This window comes from Sapajus apella, unplaced genomic scaffold (assembly GCF_009761245.1).
Source record: "Sapajus apella isolate SASKATOON/1434 unplaced genomic scaffold, GSC_monkey_1.0 scaffold87, whole genome shotgun sequence".
NCBI classification, from domain to species: domain Eukaryota; kingdom Metazoa; phylum Chordata; class Mammalia; order Primates; family Cebidae; genus Sapajus; species Sapajus apella.
This window is the reverse complement of record NW_022437027.1, coordinates 2,659,992-2,686,586: the sequence shown is the minus strand read 5'-3', so window position 1 is coordinate 2,686,586 and position 26,595 is coordinate 2,659,992. Positions and strand designations below refer to the sequence as shown.

Here is a 26,595-nt window from a genome sequence, read left to right as displayed (position 1 = left end):
AATTAGTTTACACTGGAATTAGTTTACACTGTAATTGCAGTATCTAAGTGAGCTTTTCACTGCATATGCCTGCTACTAGTGCTGTATATATTTAAATTATGAGTTATATACTCGAACTCAAATTCATTTTATTTCACATTTCTTTAACTGCTAATGAGGCTGTGTCTTTGCATATTGTATTTTTTAATCTTTATTTTGTCATCCTGTAAATTGTCTCTTTAGCATATTAAGTACAATCTAGGCATTAATTTTATGTGTACAGTCCTCTAGGTATATGGAAAGGTAAGCTGCTGTAGTAATCTCCTACCTTATCGCCTCACTTTCTGGCTTTCCCACAGCAATCAATACATACAACTGCAAATCAATACAATGTCATAGCTAATCTTTTAAAAATAAAGTTCCAATGCCCAAAGTCTTATAAACCTCTCAGCTAGATTTTCAAGGCCCTCTTTAACATACCCCCAAAGGGACTTTTCAGCTTTTGTCTTTCTTCATGGCTAAATAAAATGTTTAGTGTTCCCAGAGAGTTCTGAGTGCATTGTGTCGCTAGCTCTTTGCTCGTCCTGTCTACTGTAGCTGAACCTTTTTACAGGAAGAGTATAGTGAAATCTGTGTCCAGAGTCCCAAAGCCATTAAAAGGCCAGGACAACATCTGTAATAATGTCTAGGAAAATGGACTCAAGAGTTCCAGTTTGCAAAGCCGTGAACTCATTTCCAGTGATAAGTAAGAAACAACTTTGCCTCAAATATAAAGGAGGTCAACGGTGTACAGTACTTATATTTCAATGCTATATTATCAATTAATTTGCTTATATGATAAAACTAGGAAGACCTGGCTTTGGTTACATAGTTCCCTCTGACCTCTTAGTTTACTAGTTTCTGATGTTTTTATCTTTAAACAGCGTTTCTCTATTCAATTTGGCATGTCTTGCCCCCGTGTAAGTCGTGACATCTGTGAAATTAATAATTCAAAAAATCTCTTGGTCTTTTGGCAATCAGAGCTTTACCCATCCTATTTCTCCTTCCTCTTGTGCTCAAAAACTCAGGGCCATCACCTCTCACTGCATCTCCAACACTGTGAAGCCTGAGGGTTGTTCTTAAATCCCTTCTTCATCCCTATACCTAATTAATCATTTCTCTCACCCGGATGTTTCCTCAAGCTGCATTATCCTAACTATTTCCAGCACAGCAGTCAAGGCTGTAGCCTGATGGCTGCTTTCCTGGACTATAACCACAGACATCCACCCGAAGCCTCCTCCTTTCTTGCTGCTTGCTCTATCTAAACCTTTTCTCCACACAGCCACCAGAGAATTCTTCCTAAAAGGATAAGCTGTTGTGCCACTCCCAAGTCTAACTTTTATTGCTCCCATTGCCTATAGGCTGAGCGTAAGCTCTCCATCCAATTGAAGGGTTTCCTTGATAACATCATCCCCACTTACCTCTCCAGCTTTATCTTTTTTAACTTCCTGCCTCAAAATCTTATGCCTGAGCAACAAGAAGTGCTTGCAGTTCTCTGAAGACAATACACTCATTCTCTCTTCTCTCCCTTTGTTTCCACTATTCCCTTTGCTTGCAATGCCCCTTTTTGGATTTTCCCATAATGCATCATCATGCACCCTGTAAATGGCAGCCAGGCACCACCCACCTTAGGAAGTCTTGCTTGACTAACATAAGCTGGATTTGATGTTCTTTTCTTGTGCTTCTTGAGTACTCTGTTCCTCTCTTTATCATGTGAGTTCCTTGCGTGTAATAACTGTCTTGTTCATCTTTGTACCCCTCAGTGCTCAGCAGAGAGTAAGTACTCGGTAAATATTTGACAAACAAATGAATTGCACAGAATCTGGAAACCTGCAGTGTTTTATTTTAATTGAGCGCAGTTTGTCAGACTATGGCTCTTATATGAATTCTATTAGTTTTCAACATTTCCTGTAATATACTTATTTTAATAGATTTAATTTTCTTTTAAAAAAGTTTTTAGTTTAAAGAGAATGGTTAGAAGTGGCCACTAAGAAGGTTAAATAACATATATTTATTTCTTAAATCCTTGAGTGACTCTGTGAATTCTCCATTTTATGTGTGTGGAGATAGTTTTATAATTTAATTACATATAATTCATATTTTCTGATAGAGCCTAATATAGCTAAAAGAATTAGAGTTGATCGTCAAATATGGCTTTGATGCAGATAACTTGGGAAACTATTGAACAGAGATAGATGCCTGCATTAAAAATAAATGTGCTGGGATAAACCTTCCACACACTGAGATGATCTGGAAGAGTCCTAGAACACATTCTCACTGGAGAACTTAGTCCTGCCACGAGTAGTTGGTTGAAGCATTTTCCCCATAAAATCTATGTAATGGACTTGTTTATTTTTAGAGATAACCAGTATGTGGCAACATCAATAACTCTTTTCTAAATCATTCTTTTGTCATGTGCCTCTATTTTTAAAACTAAATTAGTAAAACTGAATTAGTTATGCATGCTGGCAAAAACCAAATGTAAAATGTTGTATAATGTTGTAACATGTAAATAATCTACAGAATTTTCTAGCATCTGCCAAGATCAAATTATTTTTAACGTTAAGTGTATTTTTAAGGTGCAGTGGTAAGTATATCCAGAGGAAAGGGATTTAATAGGCATTTCTTTGCAAATCAAGCTATGGGTAACTATTGAAATTGCTTGTCATGTGTTTGATTTTCATTTTCCTTAGAATGTGTTACTTTGCTGAAACTGTATTCAAAGACTGGGTCAATTGATCTCCTGCAAGATACACTTGAAGGTTAAGTAACTACAGATCTCAGCTAATCCTGTGTAATCTGCTGTTACTAAATGGCTGTTTGCATTCCGGGCACACCAGTTTCTGAATGCTTAGGATTTGGTTACCTTTTGTTTAAATAACCTCTGAAAGGAGCGATGCATCTCTTTGCATGTCTGTGCATTGTCCTTAGCATTTTGGAAGGAGTGGGCTGTTCGTGTCCTTCACAGTGCATGTGTGATTATCACGGCAGAAATGACGGCTTGGGATCAAGGTATGCTCCTCTGCTTGCTACTAAATGTTCTCATTATTTTGACAAAAAGGACCCAAACAAGAGAGCCTACTTTTGAAAGCAAATGTTTGAGGATCAGAAATCACAGAAGAGAAGGTTTAATGTCCATAAACTTCAACTTAATTGTATTAATACTGGTCACCTACTCCTTCACTGTTTTCATTTCGAGCAGTTTGACTCTTAAAGGCCTCTCAAGTTATTGGAAATTTCTAAACACATTCTGTGTTCCCAAATTTTTTTTATGCTCATGTTTGCAAAATGTTGCTTGAGGTCAAACCATTTAAAGGTGCATGGCCAGCCCTTGATTATAGGAAGCCTAAGAGGGCAGGGCTGAACAGGAGCTGTGGGACATGCCCAGATCCTTTGCTTTCGGGGCTCTCCACTTCCTTTGAGGATTATTTGGCAGGAAGGAAGATCTCAAGTGTAAACTCAGAAAGGTTAATAGAATATTTCATTTTAAGCTGATTGAATTTACAAAGTAAAGAAGATTGAAAAAAAAAATACTGTCTGTTGCAGACACTGAAGGATCCTCACAGAAGTTATTCAATCCCTAGGTGGTTTTAGCATCTGCTTGTGTAGTGAGAATAGTTATTTGCTTATAAGGTGCATGAGGCCTTTTAGATATGTGAAATGCAAAACAGAACTCTTGCTAGCTAAACATGGTAGAACTTGAATTTTTTTTTGAGAGGGCATTTAATAACAAAATCAGACTATTTGTGACTTGATTGAAGTAAATGGTGAGTCTCAGACAAAATAATTTGTGAAAAGAATTGCCCAATTTATGTCTTATAACTTTAAACAAATAAATAATAATAACTAAGACATATTTGGTAAAAGCTTATGTTGTTATTGTATAAACTTTACTTAACCAATTCTTGGTATTTTTTGAGATATTCACTGGGTGGTTACAGACAAGAGAATGTAGCAAATTAAAGACCTACTTGTCCAGGGGTGTTCAGCAGTGAAGATCAGGCCAGGTTACTTTTGAGAAACAATCATAGAAATGTTTCCTTCTCTGTGGTGACCCCATTATTGATGGATTTTATAAAAATTATAGAATATTAGCCCTGGTAAGAAATAATCTAGTTCAACCCCTTGTCAGTTTATACGTGAAGAAACTAAACTGTACGGAGACCAAGTGACTTGTCCTAGGTTATATAATTGTGTTGATGTAGTAGCTAAGTTGGTAAAGATGCTAGATCTTTTTGTGTACACACTGGGCTTTCTTCTATGATAGAATGCTGAAACGCTTTCTTAATGAGTAGAAACTGGTATAAAGTAGCACTGAAATCTGTGATACAAAATAGAGATGAAAAGTAAGAGATATCCCTAGAGAATTTCAAAGATTCCATGAGGTCTTCTCCTGAAGTTATAGAAAGGAGATAACAAATTGCAGCTTTATGCTGCTTACATTTGTATACATTATGAGCAGCTTTTCAGATCTACCGATTTAATGTGATTTTCACTAACGGGTGAAATTTTTTTCACCCTTTTTATTGCAATTATGTACTGAATTTATAGTGTGCTACAATTTGTATGATATTTTGCAAAACTTCTTATTGTTCATTTTTAGTAATTCGGATGAATGTATCATAGGAAATAAATAGGTATTTTCCAGGCTAAAACGAATCTAAATTCTCAGATTCCTCATACTTTAAATTTACACATGGGACAGTGTTGTTTTTCTTTTTTCTTTCTTTTCTTTTTTTTTCTATTCTGAGATGCAGTCTCACTCTGTCACCCAGGCTCGAGCTCAGTGGCGCAACCTTGATTCACTGCAAACTCTGCCTCCTGGGTTCAAGCGATTCTCCCACCTCAGCCTCTGGAGTAGCTGGGATTACAGGCATCCACCATCACACCTGGCTAATTTTTGTATTTTTAGTGGAGATGAGGGTTCACCATGTTGGACAGGCTGGTCTCGAGCTCCTGACCTCAAGTGATCTGACTGCTTTGGCCTCCCAAAGTGCTGGAATTACAGCCACCTTGCCCAGCTGGTACAATTTCTATGCCTGTTTTATGTGTGCCAACAAACAAGATCAAAATGTGACTCGCTCAAGGTCAACTCCTAGTTTCTGGTTTATTCCTTAGGCAGAAAGCAATGTGCAAGTCACGTTGTTAAAACAGAGCTCAACTTTAAACGTGTACTGTGAACACTTGTTTTTTTCTTTCACCTAAATAAATTATCCTCTTAAAAAGTATTGATTTCCGATTTTAACAGGCGATTCTTTAAAAATGGGCCATTTCCTAAACAGATGCACTTTGAAGATGGACAGAAGTGGTTTTGAAAGGTGACTGCAAAACCTACTAGTTGGGTGACCTTGGGAAGTTACTGAATGTTGGTGGGCCTCAGTTACTTTCCATGTACAACCGAGGTTATTGACAGTAACAGCAAACACCTACTGAGTATATATTATGTACCAGGAAGTTGTAAAGTTTTACATCCATTGTAACTAACCATCATAACAGGCCATATGGGAAAATGAGGTTGAGACACTGGTGAAGTGGCTTTAAGAGGTGGCAGACCTTAGACCCTGGATTGTTTTGATCCAAGATCAGTGTGACTCTAAAGCAGGCACTTTTACCTGTTACCCAATGTCTGCCTCCTGGGGTTGTTGTGATGATTAAATAAAGTCATGGATGTGACCTTGTTGAGCAGGGCTTGCATGTTAAGATCTTCATAAATATTAGGTTGAACCACATGAAATTGCTGATATTTGATTATTTTTTACTATCTTGGCTATTTCATATGGTTCAACCTAAAAGTAGCTGCTGTCACGATGAAGAAGAAGATGCACTATTAGAGAACAGGTTAACCAGAGTAAATATTTTTTGAACACTAATAGGGAATAAAAATTTATATATATTGAGATGGAGTCTCACTTTGTCACCCAGGCTGGAGTGCAGTGGTGCGATCTTGGCTCACTGCAACCTCCACCTCCTGGGTTCAAGTGATTCTCCTGCCTCAACGTCTTGCATAGTTGGGACTATAGGTGCCTGCCACCACGACCAGCTAATTTTTGTATTTTTAGCGGAGATGAGGTTTCACCATATTGGCCAGGATGGTCTCCACTCCTGACTGCAAGTGATCTGCCCATCTTGGCTTCCCAAAGTGCTGGGATTACAGGCATGAGCCACCGCCTGGCTGAAAATTGATATTTTTCAAATGAGAAATATTTTTTTCAAATGGGTGTTGGAGAGTTAGTTTCCTCACATTGCTCTTTTTGTGACACTAGGTTGGTGCTATGTAACGACATGGATATGAATGAGCTCCCTACAAACCTCCCCGTGGATACCGTGAAGCTTCGCATAGAGAAGACTGTCATCCGCAGAATCTCCGCAGAGGCCTTCTATTACCTAGTAGAACTTCAGTACCTCTGGGTGACTTACAATTCCGTGGCCAGCATTGACCCCAGCAGCTTTTACAACCTGAAGCAGCTGCATGAGTTGCGCTTGGATGGAAATTCTCTGGCTGCTTTTCCTTGGGCATCTCTGCTGGACATGCCCCTTCTGAGGACCCTGGATTTGCACAATAACAGAATAACCAGTGTGCCAAACGATGCACTCAGGTATCTGAAGAACCTTGCCTACTTGGATTTATCGAGCAACAGACTAACCACATTGCCAGCAGATTTCCTGGAGAGCTGGTCTCATTTAGCTACAACACCTTCTGGAGGCTTGGACCTTTCCCCAAGCAGGGTTATTCTTGGTAAGCTTGCGAGCCTCTGGGCTTTTCATCTGTAGATAGCCTGCTACGCATAGCTTTTGTTGTCCAGTCTTTTAAAATCTATTGGATTTGGTTTTTTACTCTGTGATTGCAATTTTAGTGGAATAGTATCTTATTGGTTAACCTAGGTCAAGTTACCTCTTTCCCCTGTGTAAATTGTAAGGGCTGTGTGTGTGTGTGTGCATGCCTGTGCGTATATACATGTGTGAAGAAAGTGGAGGAGAACTTGCGTCAGAAATGGAGAGAGGACCATTTCTCTTAAAGAGCCTCCAGCTGAGAGACAGAATCCACCAACCTGCCTAGACTCCAGTGAGCACAGTATTGCTCCACACTCTGGTACAAACTTCTGCTCAGTTTACTTTTGAACTCTTCATTAGGTTCCTTCTGGCATCTTTATTCGATAGCAGTGGCTTCATTGGTTAGGAAGAACAGTGTCTAAATTTCCTTAATCTGAAAAGAAGTGGTGGAAGCACCAGTTATTTTCCTGGCCCCAAATGGTTCTCCTAACGGATTTGGTCTCTTAGTTTAGTTGTGACTAGTTTGGGAATTTTGAACTTGGCCTTGTTTAGGTTCTGTTAGGATTATTTTTTTTCTTTGTTATACTTTATGTGCAGAATGTGCAGGTTTGTTACACAGGGGTACCAGTGCCATGGTGGTTTGCTGCATCAATCAACCCATCATCTACATCAGGCATTTCTCCTAATGCTATCCCTTCCCTAGCCACCCACCCCAACAGGCCCCGGCGTGTGATGTTCCCCTCCCTGTGTCCATGTGTGCTCATTGTTCAACTCCCACTTCTGAGTGAAAACATGCAGTATTTGATTTTCTGTTCCTTTGTTAGTTTGCTGAGAATGATGGTTTCCAGCTTCATTCATGTCCCTGAAAAGGACATGAACTCATCCTTTTTATGGCTGCATAGTATTCCATGGTGTATATATGCCACCTTTTCTTTATCCAGTCTATCACTGATGGGCATTTGGGTTGGTACTAAGTCTTTGCTATTGTGAATAGTGATGCAATAAATAAACGTGTGCATGTGTCTTTATAATAGAACGATTTGTAATCCTTTGGGTATATACCCAGTAATGGGATTGCTGGGTCAAATGGTATTTCTGGTTCTAGATCCTTGGGGAATCACCACACTGTCTTCCACAATGGTTGAACTAATTTACACTCCTACTAATAGTGTAAAAGTGTTCCTGGCCAGGCGTGGGGGCTCATGCCTGTAATCCCAGTACTTTGGGAGGCCGAGGTGGGCAGATCACAAGGTCAAGAGATTGAGACCATCCTGGTCAACATGGTGAAACCCCATCTCTACTAAAAATACAAAAATTAGTTGGGTGTGCTGGCACCAGCCACCACGGGAGGCTGAGCCAGGAGAATTGCTTGAACTTGGGAAGCAGAGGTTGCAGTGAACTGAGATCATGCCACTGCACTCCAGCCTGGCGACAGAGTGAGACTCCATCTAAAAAAAAAAATCGTTCCTATTTCTCCACATCCTCTCCAGCATCTGTGGTTTCCTGACTTTTTAATGATTGCCATTCTAACTGGTGTGAAATGGTATCTCATTGTGGTTTTGATTTACATTTCTCTAATGACCAGTGATGAAGAGCTTTTTTTTTCATATGTTTGTTGGCCACATAAATGTCTTCTTTTGAGAAGTGTCTGTTTATATCCTTTGCCTACGTTTTGATAGGGTTGTTTTTTTTTCTTGTAAATTTGTTTAAGTTTCTTGTAGATTCTGAATATTAGCCCTTTGTCAGATACATACATTGCAAAAATTTTCTCCCATTCTGTAGGTTGCCTGTACACTCTGATAATAGTTTCTTTTGCTATGCAGAAGCTCTTATGTTTAATTAGATCCCATTTGTGAATTTTGGCTTTTGTTGCCATTGCTTTTAGCATTTTAGTCATGAAGTCCTTGCCCATGCCTTTGTCCTGAATGGTATTGCCTAGGTATTCTTCTAGGGTTTTTATGATTTTAGGTCTTATGTTAAAGTCTTTAATCCATCTTGAGTTAATTTTTGTATACGGTGTAAGGAAGGGATCCAGTTTCAGTTTTCTGCATATGGCTAGTCAGTTTTCCCAACATCATTTATTCAATAAGGAATTCTTTCCCCATTGCTTGTTTTTGTCAGGTTTGTCAAAGATCAGATGGTTGTAGCTGTGTTGCATTACTTCTGAGGTCTCTGTTCTGTTCCATTGGTCTATATCTTTGTTTTGGTACCAGTACCATGCTGTTCTGGTTACTGTAGCCTTATAGTACAGTTTGAAGTCAGGTAGCATGATGTCTCCAGCTTTGTTCTTTTTGTTTAGGATTGTCTTGGCCATATGGGCTGTTTTTTGATTCCATATGAAATTTAAAGTAGTTTTTTCTAATTCTATGAAGAAAGTCAGTAGTAGCTTGATGGAGACAGCACTGAATCTATAAATTACTTTGGATAGTATGGCCATTTTCATGATATCGAGTTTTCCTATCCATGAGCATGGAATGTTTTTCAATTTGTTTGTGTTCTCTCTTATTTCCTTGAGCAGTGGTTTGTAGTTCTCCTTGAAGAGGTCCTTCACATCCCTTGTAAGTTGTATTCCTAGGTATTTTATTCTCTTTGTAGCAATTGTGAATGGGAGTTGACTGATGATTTGGCTCTCTGTTTGTCTATTATTGGTTTATAGGAATGCTTATGATTTTTGCACTTTGATTTTGTATCCTGAGACTTTGCTGAAGTTGCTTATCAGCTTAAGGAGATTTTGGGCTGAGATGATGGGGTTTTCTAAAGATACAATCATGTCATCTGCAAGCAGAGACAAATTGACTTCTTCTCTTCCTATTTGAATACTCTTTTTTCTGTTGCCTGATCGCTTTGGCCAGAACTTCTAATATTATGTTGAATAGGAGTGGTGAGAGAGGGCATCCTTGTCTTGTGGCAGTTTTGAAAGGGAATGCTTCCAGCTTTTGTCCATTCAGTACGATATTGGCTGTGGGTTGTCATAAATAGCTCCTATTATTTTGAGATACAGCCCATCAATACCCAGTTTATTGAGAGTTTCTAGCATGAAGGGGTGTTGAATTTTATTGAAGGCCTTTTCTGCACCTATTGTCTATTGAGATAATCATGTTGTTTTTGTCATTGATTCTGTTTATGTGATGGATTATGTTTATTGATTTGTATATGTTGACTAGCCTTGCATCCCAGGGATGAAGCTGACTTGATTGTGGTGGATAAGCTCTTTGATGTGCTGCTGGATTCAGTTTGCCAGAATTTTCTTGAGGATTTTCACATTGATGTTCATCAGGGGCATTGGTCTGAAATTTTCTGTTTTTGTTGTGTCTCTGCCAGGTTTTGGTATCAGGACTATGTAAGGCTGGTTCAGCATAATAGCTGGAAGATACTATTTCCCTACCTATCTTTCTAAGTTTCCTGGAAAGTAATTCTTGGTTCTAATAGAATTACCCAGTGGTGTAATATACTAGAAAATAAAATTCAATTACTACATTGCAATTAATAGCTTTCTAATGATCAATTACTAATATTACTATGAAGAAGCAATTTATAGAACATTCATATTTTTTCCTTGGGAGTTAAATCTGGATGGGAACTTAGGGATCAAAGGAAAAATGTTATGACATTTTACTAGCCATAGGAAGTTACCTGAACAGTTTTAACTGCATTTTAGGGTCCAGATTTTTTAAAAGCAGTAACATGAAAATACTTTTGTATAACATTAAATTGTAAAAACAGGCTATGCAACTGTATAAAAAGCATGAACATAACTATTTAAAAATGTGCAAAGGCAAAGACTGAAAAGAAATTCACTAGCTGAATTTCTTTTAAATTCTGCTTAACTGTTTTCTTTGTGTGACAACTTTTCATTTTTTTATGTTTCCAAAATGTTCTGCAATGGTCATGCATTACTTTTATAAAGATAAAAATAATCATGATAATAAATAACAAAGGATAGTTTGAAGCATGTGACATCTGACCTTAGCAAAGCCATGTTTGATGTGTTACCAAAAGAAGAAAAAGAGAGGACCAATTGATGTGGATAAATCACACACAGAAAACTCAGTTTTTTTCATCTGGAAAATGGTGATGGTAGGGCTTGCTCCATGTTGTTCATAGGACTGTAATGAGAAGAAATTGAAATATTTTATGTAGCTGTTCTTTAGAATATGAAGTTCACAGTCTCTGAGATTATGCTTTTAGATCAACGATTTTCTATAGAAGCTGTGACTGGGATGAGAGTGTCCTATAAAGACTTCTTTGTTTGGCCTTTTTGTTATTCCAACAATATTTGAACCTTTAATTGCATCATTGAATGTAGAGAACCAGTCCTAGCTTTTCTAGAACATAGTGTTTAAGTATAGCAATTATATCTTTCTGGGTGTCCTGTAGAATTTGCTTCTGTTCTGATATGGTGGGATACAGCCTACTTTAATTTTTATTACTCTCTGTTGATTATTGTTAGCAGATGGGGGTTCTATTTGTAATAATAATATTAATAGTTAATTTGATGGAATTACTCAATGCCAACCTAGTTCTTACACTTGACCTATGTGACTTCTAGTCTCACATTAACTCTATAGTAAATACCACTTCATCTCCATTTTATAGATGAAAAAATAAGACACAAGTTAAGCCACTTGCCCAAATTCACTCATCATATAGTGGTGGAGCTGGGTTTTGAGGACAGGCCATCTGGCTCCAGACCCCAGGTCCTTCTCCCCTTCTTTATAATGTGAAGTATATAGTAACAACAGAGTTCCTTTCTTCATATATTCATTACTTTACTGACCACTTTAGATCATATATGTATGTAATAAAAACATTAAGGTGATGCTTTTCAATTACTCTTTCTCTTCTACAGGAGTAAAAACATCAACTTAGTAAAATTGTCGTTTATTGTATCCATGAAAACTTAAACTATTGCCCTGCAAATCAACATTGGAATTAACTATAAAATTAAATTTTAATTTGCAATACAGGTAAATTTCCATGGCCTCTTTCTCAAGATTAAGCAAATATTTACACAGGCATATTCTGTAAAGCCTTGACACTGTTTGTCTTGGAGAGAAAGATCTGCACTAGGAGAAAACATAAAATGCTTTTTTTGGGTGTTGTTTTACTTGTACCCAAATTTGCTCAATCATAAACATGGGCTCTTTTCCTATTTGAAATGGAGTTTGCCTGAAGGTCAGTGGCAGCCCTAGTATTTCCAGACTTTTCTGAAATGGTGTCAATTTAGTTCAAAAAACACATCAATCTCTGTAGATGTGCCACATCCTTTTTGTGGCTTGAGGAAACAAATTCACATAGTTAAGGTTTATGCCTTGCTCTAATCCTCACCCTCTTTCTACAGCTAGTAAGAAGGCAGAGTCAAGCTTCAAATTTACAGTTCATCTCTAAAGACATCACTCTTTAATTTTTAAAACTTTGTTTTTAATTGAGACATCGAGGTATACTTTGGATAGGTGAAATGCAGGATTGTAAGTCTACAATTTGGTAAATTCTGATAAAGGTATAGCCTTACATAACTCACACCATCATCAAGATACAGAATATTTCCGTTACTCCAGAAAGTCCTGTGTTTCTTTTCAGTCAATCTTGCCTCACTGTTTTGAATTTTCTTCATTATAGGCTAATTGTGCGTGCTCTAGAATGTTATTAAATGGAATCATACAAGGTGCACTTTTGTGCCAGGCTTCTTTCACTCAGCATTATGTTTTTGAAAATCATCGATTCTGTTGCATGTATTGGTAGTTCCTTATTGAAAAATTGTATTCAATTGTATGAATGGAGCAATTGTTCATCCTTTCTCCTATTGTTGGACACATGGGCTGTTTTGAGTTTGGGACCATAATAAATTAAGCTTCAATTAACATTCTTGTACAAAGCTTTTTGTGGAACATGTTTTCACTTCTGTTGGATAAATTCCTAGGACTGAAATTGCTGGGTTATAGAATGGCTGTATGGCTGGGCGCAGTAGCTCATGCCTGTAATCCAGCACTTTGGGAAGCTGAGGCAGGCAGATCACTTGAGGTCAGGAGTTTGAGACCAGCCTGGGCAATGTGGGGAAACTCTGTCTCTACTGAAAAATATGAAAATTATCCAGGTGTCATGGTGCGCACCTGTAGTCCCAGCTTCTCAGGAGGCTGAGGTAGGAGAAACCCAGGAGGCAGAGGTTGCAGTGAACTGAGATCATGTCACTGCACTTCATCCTGGGTGGTAAAAAAAAAAGAATGACTACATGTATAACTTTTAAGGAAACTACCCGTTTTTCAAAGAGGCTATATAACATTATACATTTCCACTAGCAATGCATGACAGTCTAGTTGGTCCCTATCCTCACCAACATTTGATGTTGTTGCTCTTTCTCATTTCAGCTATTTGGGGATTGGGTGGGTCAGGAAGCGGTTTTCATTTTGCTTATGGGTCACTGTATATCTTCCTTTATGAACTATCTTTTGCTTAATTTTTAAGGATTATTTGTCTTTTTTTCATGATTGAATATAAGTCTTTTGTCTGTTATAGCATTGTGAATATTTTTTCTAAGGCTGACTTGTCTATTCAGTTTTCCTCGTGTCTTTGGTAAGAAAGGTTTAAATTTTGATGACATTTGATTCGTTAGTTTTTTCATTCACAGCTAGTGCTTTCTGTGTACCACCTAAAAAATATTTGCTTACCTCAGTATCACAGCTACATTATTTTCTTATAGTTTCAGCCTTTATACTCAATTTTTAGCTGTCTATTCTTAGCTCTTATACTTATAGCTATTATCCATCTAAAAATAGTTTTTGAGTATTGTGTAAAGTAGGGGTTGAGGTTTATATGTTTGCAAACACATGTCCACTTGTTCCAGCACCATTCATTAAAAAGATGTAGTCCAGACACGGTGGCTCACACCTGTAATCCCAGCATTTTGGGAGGCTGAGGCAGGTGGATCATGAGGTCAGGAGTTCAAGACCTGCCTGGCCAAGATGGTGAAGCCCCATCTCTACTAAAAATACAAAAATTAGCTGAGTACGGTAGTGGGAACCTGTAATCCCAGCTACCTAGAAGGCGGAGGCAGGAGAATCACTTGAACCTGGGAGGTGGAGGTTGCAGTGATTTGAGATCGTACCACTGCACTCTAGCCTGGGCTAAAGAGCAAGACCCTGTTTCAAAAAAAAAAAAAACAAAAAAAACAGATGTTCCTTTCCCAGCTGAATTGTTAAAGACTGTTGTCTCCAAAAAGCTGAGTAGGCATGCTCTGTACCTTCAAGGGCTTATAGTCCTCAGAATAACTTTTGTGCAAGAATTTATTGCTCACTTTTCACACACAAAAAAGCACATTTAGTCCAACTATTCTGATGCATATAAATATTATTCTTTTAGAAAAGATAAAGTTCACTTGTCCCCCCATCCAAGAATAGTTATATAAAGTAAACTAATTAATGCAAATTAGTGTAATTGTGGTTGATGTGTTGCCTTGAAGGAATGCAGTGCAAGTAACAGTTTAACTTAGAGAGTTCTCTTACCTTTGTCCTCAGAACAAAAAAAACACTTAAATGTATTCAGTTCTTGGTCACTACTTTTTAAAAAATTGTAACTTTGACCTTAAATAGACATTTTATTTTTGAGGGATTTAAAAATATTTACATAGCTTTTAGATATAACCAGTTAAATTAATTTTTAAAAGAATTTTGTTTTACCATTAATACACTTTAAAATAATTTCAAAGCGTGAAATAAATTGTTAACGTTGTAGCTCTTGAATCTTTTCCTAAACATTTATACTGCAGATTTTGCTGCTTTAACATTTTTAAATTTTATTTTATTTTATTTTGAAAGAGTATCTCACTTTGTCACTCAGGCTGGAGTGCAGTGGCGCAATCATGGCTTACTGCAGCCTCCACCTCCTGGGCTCTGTTGATATCCCGACCTCAGCCTCCTGGGTAGCTGGGACAACAGGCAAGTGCTGCCACCCAGCTAATTTTTGTATTTTTTGTAGAGACAGAATCTTGCCATGTTGCCCAGGCTGGTCTTGAACTCCTGACCTCAAGCAATCTTCCCACCTCAGCCTCCCAAAGTGTTCGGATTACAGGTGTGAGACCGTGTGCCAAGAGCAAGCCAATTCACTGAAGAGCTCGGCTTCTCATAACCGAGACCTGCATCTTCACCTGGATGAACATGTGCCTGTCGTTATTGGACTTATGCCTGGGGACTACATTCAGTAGACTGTGCCTTTAGATGAGGGGATGTATCCTTTGGAAGGATCACGTAGCTGTTGTCTCGACAGTTCTTCTCCCGTGGAAGTCTCTGCGGTTCCTCCTCAAGTGGGAGGGTGCTGTTTCCCTGAAGTCGAGAGTCAGGTAGACCAGGACCTAGTTGTTGCCCCAGAGATCTTTGTGGATCAGTCGGTGAATGGCTTGTTGATTGGCACCACGGGAGTCATGTTGCAGAGCCTGAGAGCGAATCACAATGATGTCCCTCCACGCCCACCATTGCTACCTCCAGTGCAGAATAATCAAATCCAAAGGAACTTCAGTGGACTTAGCTGGCACAGAGGCCCACATGACTGAAAGTATGTTCTGTTATTATTTTGATCTTAACTCTGTTTGTGGGATTGCAAGAGTTTGCTTCAGTGCAAAGTAGTGGTCCCATGCTTGTGTCAAGCCTCACAGAGGAGCTGAAAAAACTTGCAAAACAAGGATGGTACTGGGGACCAATCACATGTTGGGAGGCAGAAGGGAGCCTAGCAAACGTGCCAGATGGTTCTTTACTTGTCTGGGACAGTTCTGACGACCGTTACCCTTTAAGCTTGAGCTTCTGACCGTACGGTAAAACATTTCACACTAGAACTGAGTGCTCAAATGGCAGATTTAGCTTTTATTAACAGCCAGATGTGGAAGGACATAGGTCCATAGTTGATCTAATTGAGCATTCAATCAGGGACTCCGAAAATAGGGCTTTTTGTTATTCAAGGTCTCGGCTGCCTGGATCTGCAATTTACCCAGTCAGACTCACCAACCCAGTGTCCTGGTTCACGCAGGTGTGCTCCCTGCAGTACCTGTGTCCTTGTGTTATATGTTAGTATACCAGGATAGACTTAATTCAGAAACTGCCTTTGCCAAACAAAATGAAGGATTATTTACAGGAGAAGCACTACTGAAAGAATGAGAACACTGCATCTTGCATTCTGGGAATAAGAAAAAGAGATTGAAATACAGTTTACAAACTTTCATTGCCATCAAAACCTTTTGCTGCCATAACCATTTCAGTTTTATGTGTAAAAGAGTCATCAGTTTGTTTAGGGGTGGGGAAGTGTCAGCAAGGTGTCTTGGATTTCTTTTGGTTCTTTAAAAAGGGAAGTCGAGGTTTTAAAGGTGTGAATTATATTTCATCAATGTGCAGAATAATCACAATGTGAATTATCAAATTCTCCTCAGTGCCCCCCGCCCAGTCCTTTGCTGCTATCTGCTGTGATTTTTATGCATTAAAGGCACATTTCATGTGTATTCAACCCTAAGTAAAGTTGAGTGAAACTTATAGAATGGAAATTACTATGTCTTTTTAAATGGCCCATTTTCAAAAGATAATGTTGAATAAACATACCTGTGTGATAAAACACAGAATTTACATATACACTGAAGATGAGTTTTTAATCTCTAACTTTAAAATGATTGATTTAGAACCATGAATTGACATAATCTTGGGTAATGGAAAGGAGATCTACAACATATTTTTTAACAACACTTTTTTCTAAATTATTTCTGAGGTTGTGCTAATATTTTTGGTTGTGAAAAGTTGAATTTTTCTGTTGCCTTCATTTTCATCTTACAGTTTGTCTATTTTAATAAATGTCCTTACATTAAAAAAATTATAAAGAAATGTATGCCACCAATTTAGAAATTGTTGCCTTTTCTATAATTAAACTTGGGTACAAGTTGGCATAACGTGAAAACCTACGGAGCTAGAATTATTATTAAATAAATATTAGATTAAAAAAAGAAAAAAGAAAAAATCTGGCATAAGTTGAAGTGTTTTCAAAGTATTTTATTCAAATATTTCATACATATTATGTAACTGAATAAATTTGATGTGCTGGCAGATTTAGAAATTAATCTTAAAATCAAATTATAAAAAGCTATGATGAGCATAGCTTTTATGTATAGAATATTGACACAAATTTATAGATGTAAGATATAAGTAACCTTTTATTTCAATATAAATGTTTTAGAATCATTCTATTTATGAATTCTTACTATATTAAGGTGGGTGCTTACGCGTTTTGTTCTAAATCTTTTGATTGTTTTATTTAACTTAAAATATGCCATCTTCTCCTCTTAGGCACTATGATAACATATCTTTGCCCTGGAGGACACTTGCCAGTTTGTGTGCTGTGATCTTCTCTTCACTGGTTTTATCTTTCGCTCAGGGAGCAGACACATGATTGGATCCTCACTTTGAGATTTAATTATCTGTGGGAGGCAAACCATGTATTTATTTCATTGATTTCTTGCAAAGTACAGCTCACAATTCTGACAATACCAATTGATAGCAACATTTTAAATCTTTTATAGCTTTTTGTAGAGGTTACTGGAACATTACACACCAACTGACTTGATTAATTTGTTAAACCGTGTGGCTCACAGTCTAACAATCTAATCCCAAATCTAGTTCTTTATAATATTTAAATGTGTATAAGGCAAAACTGGTTAATGTAAAAAATATGCATACAAAGTAAAATAAGACTACTGAAGGGATTTCAGCCTTTGGAAGAATTTTAAAACTGTAGTAATTCCCTCTTCCCTCCATTTTAATAAGTAAAATCAGATATATTGTTTATAAAAGGAGAATTGACTACCTTTACTCTTTATTGTAGTCAAAGTTGATAAACTGGTTTCATTTTTTATGATATTCATATTTTAACTGTGTATCAATGTAGACATAGAAAAGTCACAAACTTGAAAGATTTAACTTTTAAAAATAAGCACTATTGGGCTGAGTGCCGTGGCTCATGCCTGTAATCCCAGGACTTTGAGAGGCCAAGGCAGGCAGATCACCTGATGTCAGGAGTTCAAAACCAGCCTGACCAACATGGTGAAACCCCATTTCTACTAAAAATACAAAAAATTAGCTGGGCGTGGTGACGAGTGCCTGTAATCCCAACTGCTTAGGAGGCTGAGGCAGGAGAATCGCTTGAACCTGGGAAGTGGAGGTTGCAGTGAGCCGAGATCGTGGCCACTACACTCCAGCTTGGGTGACAGAGCGAGAATCTGTTGTAAAAAAAACACTATTAGAACAGCCTAGATGCACAGATTATCTTTAGCACCTCAATCAATAGAGATAAAAATGTCACAAATTAGGCATTCTATCATATTCTTCTGCTTTTTACTGAGTGATGGATTTTAGTGTTAATTTGTTGTTCCATCTTTGGTTTCTTTTAGTCTATGATCATTATTTTTATTTTATAGGTTGATAGAACATTATGGCTGTAAAAACCTCTAGCATTTATCTAGTCAACTCTCCCATTTTGCTGATAAGAAAACTGAGGCTCAGCAAGGTTGCATGATCCAGGACACAGAGTTAGTGGTTGGGCCTCATCAGGAACCCAAGCACAGTAAAGTTTGTGAGAATGTCATTTCCTATTACTTTTTAAATTTATCTTTCATATATTTAAATCTGGCCTTCACATATCAGGTCAACTAATATATACAATAATGATTGAATATCTAATGTGGTGTCTGTTGGTGAAGTAAGTTTTTGAATGTCTATGAACTGACTTTATTATTATAGATATTTCAGTATCTATCAGATAATATCTCCACCATTACTTACATACTTGTTTTGAATTCTTTTTTAGTCTGTACAGGTTGTATTACATTTGGTTTCTTTTGTTAAGATCAAGAAAATATGGACCCTAGTATAGGGAATATGTTTTATATGTATGAAATTTGTTACATATTCAGAGGTTGAAATGACTATATTTTACAAAAGGTTTTAAGTACTATGCTTAGCAAGAAAGGTTAAAGTTCACAGAGATTCTACTATGAATAAACCATTGCTCCAGGTAATTTCCATGAATTATGTAATTTAAAATTCATGCAACTCTGTGAAAGAACTACTGCATTCTGTAGATGAGGCTGAGAGAGGTTGTTATTATAGATACCTACTCATGGGGCGAAGCTTGATAGAACTGAGATTTCAGCCCACACATTAGGTTCCAGAGCCACACTTGGTCATAGCAATATAAAATAAACTAGAAAGCCTGCTTATCACATAAAATTGGATGAAAGAGCCGACACTTAAGAGAATACAATTCAAATTAATATTGATTCAATAACTAGGTATAGATTCACAAGATTAAATATAAGAGGAAAAGTTTAAAGTTATTCACCCATGGAAGAGAAGCAAACTTCTAAAACAGGAGATGAAAAAGTAAACTTTTACCATTACTGGTAGAAAAACATGACCCAGTCATGACTTGCTATAATAATTTTAAAAAGTATAAAAGAAATATAGAATTTACAAACTAACAGTTACATTTCCACCATGGTTAGAATTTGTAAAATTGTTGTTTTGTCTTTTCTTCCTAATTTAGTAAAAGTTTTCTTCCACTCCATTAGTAAAAAGCCATAACCACAAATCTCTGTGATACATTTTTTTCTATCTTGGGCTTTATGTGAGGCTGTTATGGAACATCACTCCTAAGATCCTAGAAAGACTTTTGTCTGACAGAATACTCTAAAGCTCCATCTTAGATCCTTCTGAGGTTTTAGCACATCATTTTATAGTCCCATCTGGATTTGATGTTTCCTCTGAAGTTCTATTTTAATTTAAGAATTTTGGAGAGGCTGAGAATAAGAAATAGTTTTTTAACTGAACTCAGCAAGTTTTGATTCCTTTATATTTAACAGATTTTTAACTGTGGCCTCTTCTTTATATTTTATTAGTAAACACCAGGGAGTAGTTTCAACACTCTGTTTGGAAATATCCTTGGGTAGACCACGTTGCATTGAGTATGCTTTTGACTTTCTGTGTGGATAACAGGTGACAGTGCTGCTAAACTTTCTGCCACTCCATAGCAAAGGATCCTCTTTCCTCTAGTTTCCAGTAACATTTCGTTCACTTTCCTTCAAGCTCTCACTGATAGCCTCCTTGAAGGCCCAAAGGCTTCTGCTAACAATTCTGAAAGTGAGACAAATCCTGAAGATGCTTGTGACTAGAAGCTGTCAGCTAACTGCATTGCTTGCAGCTGATTCTCTTTTGAAGGGAGTATTGAGCAAGTCACCTTCATGGTCATCACATATGGCATTCATGCTAAGCCACATTTTTGCTTCTACCAGCCCTTCTAGTCTTCTCTCCAGCCATAGCCAGTATCTCACTCTACGTTTTTTGCGACACAAAGCTTGCATTACCTCAGTACACCTTCAAATCACATAAAACCATAACTTATTCCAGGCTGAGTTAGGTGCCTCTGAGCACCCTATAATACTTACAATACTGTAAATATTTCCATAGCACCTTTGAAAGATCTTTATTACTGTATTATGGCATTCTATTGTACCTGGATTAAAATCTTGGCTCTGACACTGATTAGCTATGTGACCTTGGCCAAGTTATTTGGCCCCTCTGTGTCTGAGCTTCATCTTTAATGTGGGGATAATAATATCATTTATTATAGAGTTATTGGGATTAAATGTGATAGTAAGTGCTTAGAACATAATCTAGCACAGAGTAAGTGTTCAATAAGTATTAGCCATGATTAGTAATGATCTGAACTAATGGATAGGATATGTTCATTGAAATTGTTGGATTGCAGAGCAAAACTGACATAAAGGTGACTCTGCTTCGCTTCTGTTTTCAGGGAGACAGTGTAGATCCCTACTTTCTCAAGTGACAGGATGTAAACTGAAGTCATCAGAATAACCTTTGTCTTTCTTTCCCACCTTCTGTTTTAGGTCTACAGGACAATCCTTGGTTCTGTGACTGTCATATTTCCAAAATGATTGAGTTGTCAAAGGTTGTTGACCCAGCTATAGTGCTTCTGGATCCACTGATGATTTGCAGTGAACCTGAGCGCCTCACAGGAATTTTGTTTCAGCGGGCTGAGTTGGAGCGTTGTCTGAAACCATCAGTGATGACCTCGGCCACCAAAATCATGTCTGCTCTGGGTAGTAATGTTCTACTGCGGTGTGATGCCACTGGCTTCCCCACCCCACAGCTCACATGGACCAGATCTGATAGCTCGCCAGTTAATTATACAGGTATTTTCTTGATTCAGCCCTACGATCAAAGGAGTTTACAAAGCTCTGAAATTAACATCATGTTTTGTGTGATTTGAAATTAGCCAGCTAATGCTGATAAAATATTTCAAGAGTATTGTAGGTGCAAGGGATTTGAAAGGTACATTTTATTGGTTAGTATTCTCCTCAGATTATCTAACTACCTAGATAAAATTAGACACTCGAAACTCTTTTTCTTAGGTAGAATAAAACAATGCAGTGGATAGATATGGCACATAAGGCCTTTGTCTTGCCTCAGCATCTTGGATACAGCTCACTTCAAAATGTACAACCATTACATTTTTTAAAAAAGGGCCTTTTGCTGGCCAGGCATGGTGGCTCATGCTTGTAATCCCAGTAATTTTGGAGGCTGAGGCGGGCAGATCACCTGAGGTCAGGAGTTTGAGATCAGCCTTGTCAACATGGTGAAACTCCATCTCTACTAAAAACATAAAAATTAGCCAGTTGGTTGTGCACACCTGTAATCCCAGCTATTCAGGATGCTGAGGCAGGAGAATCACTTGAACCTGGGAGTCAGAGGTTGTGGTGAGTCTAGATCATGCCATTGTACTACAGCCTGGGTGACAGAGTAAGGCTCTGTCTCAAAAAAAAAAAAAAAAAGATGGGGGGCCTTTTGTACAAGTCTGTCATTTTCAGGTAATTATTTAAATAATAAATTACATGGAGACCTTATTATGAATCAAAAAGTATAATTTTAATAAATATTGATTATATAGACTTTTCAGATCCTAGTGTGACAATGTGGATGCTTTGTGCCCAGTTTTAAGAGTGATATTCTGAAAATTAAAGTGATATATTTTTAAAATTCTTCAAAATTAAACTAAAATTCAGGTTGAAATAATGAAACCTGATGGAAATAAAGAAGTTAAGGCCTAATGTTCCCATGTACAGGTAGTCAGTGGTCCACAGTTTCAGCTAGTGAGTTAAGTTTTGGGCTACTGGGATACTGCTCTTTGCATTATTACTCTTGGAAAAGCTCCTGAAATCAAGACGGAATGAAAATATACCCAGATGTCAGAGTTTAGGATAGCAAAATTCTGATTTTTTAAAAAACTATATGTAATTCTACAAACAAAAGAATCTGTGATTTGCTAGTTTACCTAAGTTAAATATAAAATAAATTATTTGGAATACAAATGATGACTCTGCCACGCCAGAAAATGATCTGCTATACCCCTGGCTGTAGGGATATATGCGTTTTATTACCATGAAAACGCATCATAAGAAATACTTAAGATGGTCTTATGATAAACATTTTATACAATTACTGTGACTTAAAATTGAAAGGGACCTTTGAAATCACTTTATCTCCTTCTCTTATTTTGTAAATGCAGAAAAATAGGCCTAAAGACATGAATTGACTTATCTACCACTACATAGTATTTAGTGGGCAAAAGGTTCTAAAACCCGTCTCTTGATTCCCAGTCTTTTGTCTTTTAAAAATACTATTTCCTATACAGACCTCACAACACCTGGCAGGTCCTAGACCTTGATGTAAGCAGTTTGCAGAACCATCGCCCATTGCCGGAGACTTGCAGGGTGCCATTTCCCTCTTGGCTTTTGTGAGAGGATGCATATAGAGCAGTTAGCTGTTTCCTCCTCAGTTGGCATGGTTACTTGAATTTTCCTTTTTTTCCTCACAGATTATACATTTGTTTTCTTCCAGTAATACAAGAATCTCCAGAGGAAGGAGTCAGATGGTCCATAATGAGCTTGACAGGCATTTCTGCCAAAGATGCTGGGGATTACAAATGTAAGGCCAAAAATCTGGCTGGGATGTCAGAAGCTGTGGTTACTGTGACAGTGCTTGGCATTATCACAACCACGATATCACCAGCCACTTCTGAAAGAGCTGGAGATCATCCTGAGTGGGAAATCCAGCCAGGATCTGGAAGATCTACATCTGTATCTATTGCATCACCATATCCTTGGTCCTCTTCCAACCCCCCCATATCTTCTTTGTCTGCCTCTACTTTGTCTCCTCCCTCTACTTCTTCCTTCTCTTTATCTCAATCCTTCTCCTCCACTGCTTCTTCAACCACGACTTTGAGCACGAGCATCTCAGCAAGTACCACCATGGCCAACAAGCGATCACTCCAGCTCTACCCAGATGGGAAAAGAAATTTAAAGGTGGTGAAGAGTGGAAGTAAGCTTCCTCAAGGCAGCACAAGTAAGAAAGAAGAGCTGGCATTGTTGGATCAAACAATGCTTCTAGAGACAAATGCCACAATAGAAAACCTCAGGGTGGTCAGCGAGACGAAAGAGAGTGTGACATTGATGTGGAATATGATCAACACCACACATAACTCTGCAGTGACTGTGTTGTATTCCAAGTATGGTGGGAAGGACCTGCTGTTGTTGAATGCAGACTCCAGCAGGAACCAAGTAACCATAGATGGCTTGGAACCCGGTGGCCAATACATGGCCTGTGTCTGTCCAAAAGGAGTGCCTCCCCAGAAAGACCAATGCATCACCTTTTCTACCGAAAGAGTTGAAGGAGATGATTCTCAATGGTCTCTCCTTCTCGTGGTGACCAGTACTGCCTGTGTTCTTGTCTTACCATTGATTTGTTTCTTGTTGTACAAAGTTTGCAAGCTGCAATGTAAGTCAGAACCTTTTTGGGAAGATGATTTGGCAAAAGAGACTTATATCCAATTTGAGACCCTGTTTCCCAGGTCTCAAAGTGTAGGTGAGCTCTGGACACGAAGGCACAGGGATGACTCAGAAAAATTGCTGCTTTGTTCTAGGTCAAGTGTGGAATCTCAGGTGACTTTTAAAAGTGAAGGTTCCAGACCAGAGTATTATTGCTAAGGTTCTGCAGCTCAGGTGCATGTGAGCTACAAAATTAGCATCTAAGGGTATAATTGACCTTAGGTTTGGATGACTTTTGGACAGACTTTCACATTGTTAGTGAAAATCACAAATGGAATGCTTTTAAATGTGTTTTAAAAATACCATGAGACCTCTGAACTGAAAAGACAAATAACTTTGATTTTTTTCTTGTGTGAAAAAGGTCTGAAGAAATAATTTTTAGAGTGGTGCTTAATGAATTATTAATACTTTTTAGGGTAATGTTTCAGTTCTTAAAAATAAGTTTATGTGAAAGTAGCAAGTAAACTCTGTATTTAAACATATAGTTTTTTAAGTAATGGGGAAACATTAGCATAACCAGCTAAGCCTTGATGTTTATTCATGTTCAAAGTGCATTATGATATTTGCTGTGGACATTTTCTGACACTGCCTAATGGTGAGCATGAGATCATAAAGGATTTGACGTTCACTAAGGTTAAATCCAACTCACAGGAGAGGGAGGGCTCTGTCTCTTGGTAACATTATGCATTATAATACTGTAGAGTTGTGTTCATATTGCATTTAAGAAAAATTTTGCATTTCTTTAGAAATATTGGTATTAGCAAAAATAAGTATGCAAAGAGGATCATGACAAATAGACCATTTCTTTAAAAACAGCAACTGTTGCATGTACACACATCTGCTGACAGACTGAATGGATATTTAAAAATAACTTTAATCTTTTAATATTTTGCTATTTGCTCTTCTTTTCTTCTTTCTTTCATCCCTCCTTGTCTTCTCTCCCTTTCCTTTTTTCATTCCTTCTTTCTTCACTTCTGCTTTGTCAGAAGATGTACAAGTAGCCAAAGGACCACGAGCCAAGCCGTTTGTCTTTTCCACGTTATCTTTTGATTCTCTTGATAAACAGAAAGTTTTTGAAATTATCTACTGCCCTTTGAAAGTCTGTTTTAGAACCCCAAAGGATATTTTAGGATTTTGAAAGGGAAGCTTCCATGGATTCATTTGGTTAGACTCTTTTCCTAGGTTAAAAACATCGGGGAACTTAAATATAGAGGAAAGGAGTTCATCAATAAAATTTGTTTTTTTAAAAAAGAGCATTTTAATACCTATAGTATACTACAAGAGACATCTCGTGGCTTTAAGATTAATGATAGTAATAAAACCCACTCAAGCATCTCACAGAGCTGATACTACATGTCACTTAGCAGGATGATGCAACCTGACCCAGGGTGTCCAGGAGACAAGGCCACCTCAGCGCAGAGGCAACTTAGAACAAAACTTGACCTTACTAAATTAAATTTGCTCTATGAAAGAAATGCCTGGTAATGGACCCAGACTGAATACATGTGTAAGAAATGGGAAAGATCTCCGAAACTCTGAGAATGGTCTTCAAATAGAAGCTCTCCCACTCCGTTGGTCATCTGACCCCTGACTGTATCTGGCCCATGACACCAGCCAGCTCCTGCTTTCTGTCTTGTAAGAGCACTGCTGGAATAAACTGCTCGAACATTAGGTGGTGTCTAAGACTCATCTTTGGTGAGATTTAGACTGACAGGGATAAATCACCCTTGGGAAGCTGGCTAACTGGGACCACCCAAACCCTCAGAACACAATGAGCAATGAGGATGAAATCTGAGTAAGCCAATGAGTGATGACACCCATTTCAAGAGGAGAATCAAGGGAGAGTGACCAGGGCCCGGCTCTGGTCAAGAGACTGGGTGGGGCCTGTGGATCACTCCACAGTGGTCTGGCAGTTTTTGTTCCCTTTTTGGATCTGTTGCTGCCTTCTACGTTCGCTTTGTGCCTCTGTTTTGGAAGTCGCCACCAGGCAAAACTCACCAAAATTACTTTTAAGACCACTCTGGTTTCACGGGAAGGTGGGCTCCTAGGAGGTGGGTGATAGGGATGGTGTGGGCTGGGGGACATCATGGGCTTGAAGAGCCAACCACCAGCTGGTGTGTCTCTAGCCTTGGCTGTGGGAGAGGAACTCCTTGTCCCCAAAGATCCTGACATCATGACCTCACAGACCAAGAAGGCTACAGTACAGCTTCTCCACAGAAAGCTTATCTGCTGTTGTCCGCTAACCAGAGAAAGAGACTCCACCAACAGACTCCTGGTCTAATGCCGCTAGCAAACTCACCAAATCACCAAAAGGCATATGGCTGCCATCCCCATTTCTCTGCATGCTCCCAGTGGGACAGTGCGGCTTCTCAAGGGCTTCACCACCCCCTACAATGCCTGTTGGGTGCTGCCGGCAGCAGCCCATGAGCAGTACATCCAAATCACAGAGGCAGTGTGCCAGATTCCCTCCAGTGGCACCACAGGCACTGCCAGTCACCACTTGACCACAGTTAAGAAAGGAGCTGCCACCTCCATAAACAGCTAGGGTGAGGAAGAACGAATCCCAGATCCCAAAGCAAGCATTCTCTCTATCAGGACTGGTTAGTAACCATCAGAGCTGGTGGTTACACAGTGATGTTCCTCCTTGCCTTGGCCTCCTCTGGCACACCCCACTTCCTTTTCCACTTCTCTGCCATGCTGTGACACAGCAGAGGCCTCGCTGGAAGCTGACCGATATAGTGGGCAGATCTTTGACTTCTAGGCCTCCAGAATGTGAGTCAAAATAAACCTCTTTTCTTTAGACATTACTCAGTTTCAGGTATCCTCTTATGACCACAGAAAACAGACTAAGAAAATTCTTACGGATAAAAGATTCATTCTTACCT

At 38.3% G+C, this 26,595-nt stretch overlaps 1 protein-coding gene and 1 pseudogene across 3 annotated transcripts; both read left to right on the top strand.

The window, feature by feature from the left end:
* On the top strand, window positions 1–25,381 carry LRIT3 (leucine rich repeat, Ig-like and transmembrane domains 3). Of its 2 annotated transcripts, none has more exons than XM_032254757.1 (4): window positions 1–3,030; window positions 6,282–6,754; window positions 20,714–21,019; window positions 22,725–25,381. In XM_032254757.1, the coding sequence occupies exons 1-4, from the start codon at window positions 2,915–2,917 to the stop codon at window positions 23,867–23,869; spliced, it is 2,040 nt and encodes a 679-aa protein (XP_032110648.1). In that variant the 5' UTR covers window positions 1–2,914; the 3' UTR covers window positions 23,870–25,381. The 2 variants fall into 2 exon arrangements, with proteins under 2 accessions (XP_032110648.1, XP_032110649.1); XM_032254758.1 differs by having other exon boundaries at window positions 22,702–22,780.
* Window positions 14,016–16,394, top strand: LOC116534364 (annotated as a pseudogene). The gene is made up of 2 exons (XR_004261686.1): window positions 14,016–14,022; window positions 14,802–16,394. The product of XR_004261686.1 is annotated as a suppressor of cytokine signaling 6-like (transcript).
* Window positions 25,382–26,595: the final 1,214 nt, after the last annotated feature.